The sequence below is a fragment of the Brachyistius frenatus genome, unplaced genomic scaffold (assembly GCF_029030835.1).
Source record: "Brachyistius frenatus isolate BFR_SWC_R1_liver_20210118 unplaced genomic scaffold, ASM2903083v1 Contig_401, whole genome shotgun sequence".
NCBI classification, from domain to species: domain Eukaryota; kingdom Metazoa; phylum Chordata; class Actinopteri; family Embiotocidae; genus Brachyistius; species Brachyistius frenatus.
In genome coordinates, this window is record NW_027211000.1 from 125,001 (window position 1) to 135,000 (window position 10,000).

The 10,000-nt window shown below is 49.9% G+C and overlaps 3 protein-coding genes across 3 annotated transcripts in view; 2 read left to right on the forward strand and 1 right to left on the reverse strand.

The window, feature by feature from the left end:
• plod3 (procollagen-lysine, 2-oxoglutarate 5-dioxygenase 3) overlaps nucleotides 1-3,344 on the reverse strand; it is an 8,306-nt gene extending 4,962 nt beyond the window's left edge. Inside the window, exons 1-6 of the mRNA XM_069724860.1 lie at nucleotides 3,135-3,344; nucleotides 2,266-2,357; nucleotides 1,994-2,130; nucleotides 1,554-1,717; nucleotides 1,303-1,415; nucleotides 649-712 (exon numbers count right to left, since the gene is read on the reverse strand). Coding sequence (XP_069580961.1) covers nucleotides 649-712; nucleotides 1,303-1,415; nucleotides 1,554-1,717; nucleotides 1,994-2,130; nucleotides 2,266-2,357; nucleotides 3,135-3,222 — 658 coding nt within the window. The 5' untranslated portion in view covers nucleotides 3,223-3,344. The remainder of the gene's footprint in view (nucleotides 1-648; nucleotides 713-1,302; nucleotides 1,416-1,553; nucleotides 1,718-1,993; nucleotides 2,131-2,265; nucleotides 2,358-3,134) is intronic.
• A 165-nt stretch (nucleotides 3,345-3,509) lies between these two features.
• Nucleotides 3,510-5,702, forward strand: cyb5d1 (cytochrome b5 domain containing 1). The gene is made up of 5 exons (XM_069724862.1): nucleotides 3,510-3,558; nucleotides 4,318-4,440; nucleotides 4,531-4,607; nucleotides 4,834-5,052; nucleotides 5,184-5,702. Coding segments are annotated over exons 1-5 (651 nt in total). The 5' UTR covers nucleotides 3,510-3,557; the 3' UTR covers nucleotides 5,415-5,702.
• Nucleotides 5,703-5,787: 85 nt separating this feature from the next.
• The window catches only part of LOC138636713 (C-type lectin domain family 10 member A-like), an 8,813-nt gene continuing 4,600 nt past the window's right edge, over nucleotides 5,788-10,000 (forward strand). The window contains exons 1-3 of the mRNA XM_069724861.1: nucleotides 5,788-6,597; nucleotides 6,728-6,797; nucleotides 6,992-7,099. Of these exons, the coding sequence (XP_069580962.1) occupies nucleotides 6,740-6,797; nucleotides 6,992-7,099 (166 nt within the window). The 5' untranslated portion in view covers nucleotides 5,788-6,597; nucleotides 6,728-6,739. The remainder of the gene's footprint in view (nucleotides 6,598-6,727; nucleotides 6,798-6,991; nucleotides 7,100-10,000) is intronic.

The window sequence follows — 10,000 nt, forward strand, 5'->3', positions numbered from 1 at the left end:
AGAGGGGAACTGGGTCTACAGCAGGGGTGTCAAACATACAGCCCGGCCGCATCTGGCCCGCCAGGGGGTCCAGCTCGGCCCACCGGATGACTTTGCTAAGTGTGAAAATTACAGAAAGACATAAATTGCATTTCTATGAGAATATGGAGGTTTATGAGTACAAACGTTTTGTTATTTTTTTAATGGATCCAGTAATTGCTTCAAAAACAGCGTAAATGCGACGTCTGCTCCGGAGGAAGAAGCGCTCGCTGTGAGGGAATCTGCAGAGGAGAGCCGGGGCAGATAAACAGTGGCCTGATGTCTGAGTTTTTGGTCTTTATGTTTCTAGTTTATTGTAGAAAGACCTTAAAACAGGGTTTATCATCCAAAAACCTTCACCAATGATTTAAACAGAGAAATATTGTCGTTATTATTCTATGATTTTACTGGTCTGGACCACTTGAGATCAAAGTAGGCAGTATGTGGCCCCTTAACTAAAATGAGTTTGACACCCCTGGTCTACAGAGTTCTAGGTTCTACAGGGGAACTGGATCTATAGGGTTCTAGAGGGGAACCAGGTCTAAATGGTTCTAGGTTGTGGCGGGGAACCGGGTCTACAGGGTTCTCGGTTCTACAGAGGACCAGCTGCTAAAGAACAAGGGGTCTCACCGACAGCTCCGTTGAGGTTCTGGAAGATTCTGGAGCGATGATCCAGGCTCATATTGAACTTGGTCTGTGGAGATAAACGACATCATCATGTTTAGTTGTGTAAAACAGAACGGTTGGGAACTGAGGAGACCAGTTGGAGTTTAGAAAGTGAAATGTGGTCCCATTCCTGCCTGATACAGGACTCTGGATCATGTTCTTATCTGGTTTATATGGTAGTTTTGACCTGCATTCATAACCGTGCTCCGTTTTCTGTTCCTGAGCCCATGCGCTGATGTCCACACACTCTTTCACACAGTGGTGAACCTCTGCTGAGAGACTCCGCCTCTCTGAAATCATCTTTTTATAGCCAATCATGTTAGGGATCTGTTGCCATGGTAACATAATTAGTCATGAGATGCTCCACCACGTGTTTTTTTAGCGTTACACAACTTTTTGGAGACGCGTTGCTGCCAAACTCAAAGTGAGCAGATATTTTACATCAAACAATAAAATGTCTCATTTCAACACTTGATTTATTGTGTTTGAGCTGTTTTATATTAAATATGAGTTCCTGAAGTTCCTGTTCAGGGAGAACGTCAAACTTCAGATAGCAGGAGAAGAACACAGGAGGGCGGAGTCCGGTTCCTGGTGAACCGGTCGTTGTGACAGATTTACCCTCTGTGTCTTGTCCAGGTAGATCCTGCTGTAGAACAGCTGGTCGTCGTCGTTGTCCTTGAACTTCCACTGCTGCACGATCGCACTGAGGTCCGAGGCGAAGCCGATGAACCCTGACACACACACACACACACACACACACACACACACACACACACACACACACACACACACACACACACACACACTCTGATAAACTGTCAGACAGTAAAAACCTGGTGGAGGTCAGCTGACGTCTTTCAGCCACTCACCTCCTGAGTTGAGGTAGCGTTTCCCAGAATGCACCTCGGGGTACTTGGACGCCAGCCTCTGGTCGGGCCAGCAGAAACCTTCGGCTGAGAAAATCACGCGGTGACCCAGACGAGAAAACCTGGAGAGCAGCTCGTCAGGACCCGACGCAAAGATCACATCGTAACTGCAGAGAGTCAGAGGGGGCGGAGTTACAAGGTGACAGGACTGCAGAGCTGGGGAGGGGGCGGGGTTACTGGACTGGTCTACTGACAACAGGTGAACAGGTGAGTCAGGTTTCTGAACAAAGAACAACAACAGGAGGAAAAGTGAGACTGAAGAGGAGAAGAGGAGGAGTACTGATGATGAAAAGAAAGGAGGACAGCTGATGAGAACGATAACACACACACACACACACACACACACACACACACACACACACACACACACACACACGTGTTACCTGTCCACGAACATGACGACCGTGTCCTTCTTCTCAGAAAGTTTCAGCAGCTCCTTCTTCAACCATCGGACCTTCTGACCTCCACCCACCGTACGGGCCACATCACCCCCCCTCCACTCCTCACCCAAACCCAGCACCTGCACCATCATCAGAACCATCATCATCATCATCAGAACCATCATCATCATCACCACCATCATCACATCACCATCTGTGTTCCTGTGTGTGTGTGTGTGTGTATGTGTGTGTGTGTGTGTGTGTGTGTGTGTTACCTTCACAGTGTAGTTGAACTCTCTGGCCGTCCTCATGAAGCGGTTAAAGCCGTCCGTCTCCTCGGTTGCCGCGGTGATCACCAGCAGATTTTCTATAAAACACACACACAGGCATCAGTTGATCAGTGATGACATCATACTGTGAGTGACCGATAACGATGATGTCACGTCGGCCTGCATGACGCTGCACTGCTCTCCTCCGGCCCTGCAGCTGTTTGCAGCTGTTTGCAACAAGTCTCAGTAAAAGTGATTGACAAGGCCTCAATAACAAGCTGGGACCTGAAGCAGTGACATCACAGGTCAGGTCTCTTCTTCCTCCTCCTCCTCCTCCTCGTAGGCTTTCAAGGAACTCGGAGAGTGGGATTCCTCAGAGGAAAGGTGAGGAGGTGAGGGGGTGAGGAGGTGAGGGGGTGAGGGGGTGAGGAGGTGAGGGGTGAGGAGGTGAGGAGGTGAGGAGGTGAGGGGGTGAGGAGGTGAGGGGGTGAGGGGGAGGAGCAACGAGATGATGAACTGAGTCTCTGTTGGGTCTAAACAGATCAATGGAAGTGATTCTCCTGGTTCTGATCAGCTGATGATGTCATCACTCTGTTCCACCTCACATCAACAGCAGGGTCGAAGAAAAAACAAGAAATAAGAAATATTCGACTATTTTAACTTTTGAATCGCCGTTAAATTAAGCCTCCAGGCTCATTTCAAAGTTATAAAGTTCTGAAGTTATAAAGTTGGAGTCTCCTGACAGGTCAAACTTGATGAACTCAGTCACTTCATGTTGTTTGTTGCTTCTGAAACGTGAATAAAAGAGCCGCGCAGCTCCAGCGGGTCATGACGGTCCGCCTGGCCGGCCAGAGCAGCCTGCGGGGCGGCCTTACCTGGAGAGAGCCTCCGCTGCTCGGCCCGCACGGAGCTCTGGAAGAAGGCGACGGCCATGAAGCAGAGAAGACGAGAGGAAGACGACATGGCGGCTGTTTAACTAACGGCTCCGTTCACGCTGTAAACCGTCACATTCACCGCTCGTTACCAGCGTCTTCACTCCATCAGCTCCGGAAATCCCGCGAGACTGCCCCAGCTATCGCGATGGAATGAATACATGTCAACACAAAAGAGGAAAGAAAAAAAGCTATCGGGGCTGTGATCGGGGCCTCCACCCAATCAGAGGCGCAACATGTTTGATAGACGGAGAAGCCGAGCAATCAGTGCGCAGCAGCGGCTCCACGCGAGCCAATCAGAAGCGGACAAATGGAAATGAGGCGGCTGTGAGTGAAGAGCCGCAGAAAGTTGGAGAAAATGGAGAAAGTGAGTGTTTGCCACGTCTGAGACATTCCTGAGGGGGGGGGGGGGGGGAGAGGGGGAGGGAGAGAGGGGAGAGAGAGGGGAGGGGGAGGTCATGTCCGGTAGGTGAGGTGTGAAATGTCTTATCAAACCTACAGTAGAACACATTATATCTCTATTAGTATTATTATTACTGTATATTATTATTATTATTGTGATTATTTTCACATCCTGGAAACTTCAGCCACTCGGGTCAGAAGAACTGAAGCGATTATCTCCATCATCAATACTGTGATCACCATTTCATTTAATATCCGATTAAATAGTCGAACATCACATTCAGACGGATTTATTTTCCTCAACGACTAAAACAAACAAATGTTGAGTTTCCCAACAGAAATATTCACATTTGAGAGTAATATTTGCACGTAATGGTGTTTTGTTTTGTTTTTTCATTTATTGCAATTAAAATAAATAAACAACATTCAGAAATATATCTCCAACCTTGAAGTGAGTGTTAGAGGTTTAAAATCACACGTTTAGATTTAAACAGAAATAAATTAAATTATTTGTGTCCATAATGTGAGAAATTATTCATCGATTCGTCCTTGAGATATAAATAAATAAATAGAAATATATTTATCGGAAATGAATTTGATCTTCGAGCCTTTTTAAAGTCGGAAGCCCCGCCCCCCGCTCCCCGTTGCCAAAGTAACGTGTAAACACTGAGACGGGATCGTCTGGCTGCTTTATAACCGGTGATTCCCGCCGTTAATCCTCCAGTGATGAACCGGCCGAAGTTCTTCACGCCCTCCGAGGTGGCTGCTCACAACACCGCGGCCGACCTGTGGGTCTCCTTCCTGGGCAAAGTGTGCGACCTGAGCCCGCTGATGAGCCGCTACGAAGGTGAGCCGTTTCTGAACTGAAACTAATATCAGAAATATGATGACAGAAAAGATGGTGATGAAGATGGTGATGATGATGGTGATGATGCAGGTGACGTGCTGCTGCTGCCCATCATGGAGTCTGCAGGGAAAGACATCAGCTGTTGGTTCGACCCTGAAACCAAAGACGTGAGCTCCAGTTCAACAAACGAGCCAATCAGAGAGCAGCTCTGCCCCTGGGGGCGGGGCAAATATGAATTTAGGAAACCCATCACATGTAAAATGTCTGCTGCAGTGGAAGTACCAGATATCTGATTATTATTATTATTAATATTAATATAATGTAAATCTGATTATTATAATTATTATTATATTTTTCATCCTGATGCTTCAGAAACATGAACTCCGTCCTCAGGTGGTGAAGTTCGTGGACCCCGTGACCAGCTGTGTGAGGTACTTCACCCCCAGGGGGCGCTTCGTGCACATCCCCCCCGCCGGCCCTCGCTCTGACTGGGCCGGCGTCAGCGGCGAGCCCTGGTGGAGGGACGGGCGCTACGAGGTGGGCCTGCTGTCTGCGAAGACCAGGTGGATCCGAGTCATCAACACGCTGACGTCGCAGGAGCAGCGGCTGCAGGTGAGAGCGTCCCCCCAGCTGCATTCTGGGTAACGGAGTCCACCGGACACTTCAAATGGAGTTCGTGTTCATTTCGAACACAGAACCAGCTGCTCGTGTTCTGAGGGTTTCATGACGTCCGGGTTCCTCAGGTGTGTTCGGAGGAGACTCTGGATGAGATCCTCCAGCGTTACCTGAGCTTCAACGGCCACGCCCACAGCTACACCTGGAAACACCGCGGGGAGCGTCTGGACATGAGCAGCACGCTCAGCGACAACCGCGTTACCGACGACGACGGTGAGCTCGAGCAGCTGGGCCTCGACCGCGACCTTTTCAGCCCCCCCCTCCTCCTCCACTTCAACGACGACCTCACAGAGGGATGACCTGTGATGTCATCGTCGAACCCAAGGTCACGATGTCGCCGTGACGATGCCAGAACCTAATTTATTAAACTGATTAAAATGTTCTGTGTCTGAATTTTATCTCAAAGTCTGAATATTAAAAGTGATGAGATCATTGACTGAAAGGATAATTTTTTTTATTTCACTTTATTAATCCCTGAGGGGAAATGTCTTCACGACAGCAGGGGGGCTCTCAGGGGGGAGCTGCTGCAGCAGGCTGCCACTAGCGCGGCGCCAGGTAACCTGACCTGAGGTGCATGTTTTTGGATGATGGGAGGAAGCCGGAGAACCCGGAGAGAACCCACGCAAGCACAGGGAGAACATGCAAACTCCGCACAGAAAGGCCCAGGACCGGATTCGAACCCGGAACCTTTTTTGCTGTGAGGCGACGGTGCTAACCACTGCACCACCGTGCCGCCCTATAAATGGTTGGTTCGTGGTCCTTGTGGTCTCCGGAGGTCCTGAGGTATGGAGGTCCTGAGGTGCGGATGTCTGGAGGTCCTGAGGTCCGGAAGTCCTGAGATCTGGAGGTCCAGAGGTCCTGAGGTATGGAGGTCCTGAGGTCTGGAGGTCCTGAGGTATGGAGGTCCTGAGGTCCGGAGGTCCAGAGGTCTGGAGGTCCTGAGGTATGGAGGTCCAGAGGTCCTGAGGTCCTGAGGTATGGAGGTCTGGAGGTCCTGAGGTATGGAGGTCCAGAGGTCTGGAGATCTGGAGGTCCAGAGGTCTGGAGGTCCAGAGGTCCTGAGGTATGGAGGTCCTGAGGTCCAGAGGTCTGGAGGTCCAGAGGTATGGAGGTCCAGAGGTCTGGAGATCTGGAGGTCCAGAGGTCCTGAGGTATGGAGGTCCAGAGGTCTGGAGATCTGGAGGTCCAGAGGTCTGGAGGTCCTGAGGTATGGAGGTCTGTAGGTCCGGAGGCGGAGCTGCGGGTGAAAGGTTCAGCTTGTGGGTTTGGTTTGAGGAAGTGTGGGCGGAGCTTCAGTTCCTCTTTGGGAGAAACAGGGAAGTTCTCAGTGACTTCCTGTGAATGTTTGAGACGTTAAGACACGCTGGACAGGATCCAGAGATATCAATAAAGTGCTGAGTGGACAGTTTGTCGATGGGTGGAGGAGGCGGAGCTAAAGAAATGAAACGGGCCAGAGAGCGAGGGAGCAGAGACTGAGAAGAGGTGAGGAAGGTTTTCTTCAGCGATGATTTAACAGATTCGTTGTTTAATCACAGATTATGAATATTAATAATATTAATATTAATGATGAGTGTCAACATTTAATATCACATCTCTTCATTTACTGTTTCAGTCCAGTATCGCCATGACAACTGACTACCAGTATGAGAAGGAGCTGGACCGTAGTGTCCTCTGGATCAAAGGTACCTGTCCCCGCCCACATGACACGGAGTCTGTCTGTCAGGGATTAACTGTCTGTCCTCCTGTTTGTCTCTCTCTGTCTTTGTCTTTCTGTCTGTCTGTCTGTCCTCCTGTCTCTCTCTCTCTCTCTCTCTCTCTCTCTCTCTCTCTCTCTCTCTCTGTCCTCCTGTCTGTCTCTCTGTCTGTCTCCTGTCAGAGACGCCACCTGTCTCACCCTCAGGTGTCTCCAGGTTCAGACACTGGCTGCTTCCTGCTCTCGTGGCTGCAGTCCTCCTGGTTCTCATCATCCTGCTGGCAGCGAGCAGTGAGCACACACACACACACACACACACACACACACACACACACACACACACACACACACACACACACACACACACACACACACACACACACACACACACACACACACACACACACACACACACACACACACACACACACACACACACACACACACACACACACACACACACACACACACACACACACACACACACACACACACACACACACACACACACACACACACACACACACACACACACACACACACACACACACACACACACACACACACACACACACACACACACACACACACACACACACACACACACACACACACACACACACACACACACACACACACACACACACACACACACACACACACACACACACACACACACACACACACACACACACACACACACACACACACACACACACACACACACACACACACACACACACACACACACACACACACACACACACACACACACACACACACACACACACACACACACACACACACACACACACACACACACACACACACACACACACACACACACACACACACACACACACACACACACACACACACACACACACACACACACACACACACACACACACACACACACACACACACACACACACACACACACACACACACACACACACACACACACACACACACACACACACACACACACACACACACACACACACACACACACACACACACACACACACACACACACACACACACACACACACACACACACACACACACACACACACACACACACACACACACACACACACACACACACACACACACACACACACACACACACACACACACACACACACACACACACACACACACACACACACACACACACACACACACACACACACACACACACACACACACACACACACACACACACACACACACACACACACACACACACACACACACACACACACACACACACACACACCACACACACACACACACACACACACACACACACACACACACACACACACACACACACACACACACACACACACACACACACACACACACACACACACACACACACACACACACACACACACACACACACACACACACACACACACACACACACACACACACACACACACACACACACACACACACACACACACACACACACACACACACACACACACACACACACACACACACACACACACACACACACACACACACACACACACACACACACACACACACACACACACACACACACACACACACACACACACACACACACACACACACACACACACACACACACACACACACACACACACACACACACACACACACACACACACACACACACACACACACACACACACACACACACACACACACACACACACACACACACACACACACACACACACACACACACACACACACACACACACACACACACACACACACACACACACACACACACACACACACACACACACACACACACACACACACACACACACACACACACACACACACACACACACACACACACACACACACACACACACACACACACACACACACACACACACACACACACACACACAGACACACACACACACACACACACACACACACACACACACACACACACACACACACACACACACACACACACACACACACACACACACACACACACACACACACACACACACACACACACACACACACACACACACACACACACACACACACACACACACACACACACACACACACACACACACACACACACACACACACACACACACACACACACACACACACACACACACACACACACACACACACACACACACACACACACACACACACACACACACACACACACACACACACACACACACACACACACACACACACACACACACACACACACACACACACACACACACACACACACACACACACACACACACACACACACACACACACACACACACACACACACACACACACACACACACACACACACACACACACACACACACACACACACACACACACACACACACACACACACACACACACACACACACACACACACACACACACACACACACACACACACACACACACACACACACACACACACACACACACACACACACACACACACACACACACACACACACACACACACACACACACACACACACACACACACACACACACACACACACACACACACACACACACACACACACACACACACACACACACACACACACACACACACACACACACACACACACACACACACACACACACACACACACACACACACACACACACACACACACACACACACACACACACACACACACACACACACACACACACACACACACACACACACACACACACACACACACACACACACACACACACACACACACACACACACACACACACACACACACACACACACACACACACACACACACACACACACACACACACACACACACACACACACACACACACACACACACACACACACACACACACACACACACACACACACACACACACACACACACACACACACACACACACACACACACACACACACACACACACACACACACACACACACACACACACACACACACACACACACACACACACACACACACACACACACACACACACACACACACACACACACACACACACACACACACACACACACACACACACACACACACACACACACACACACACACACACACACACACACACACACACACACACACACACACACACACACACACACACACACACACACACACACACACACACACACAC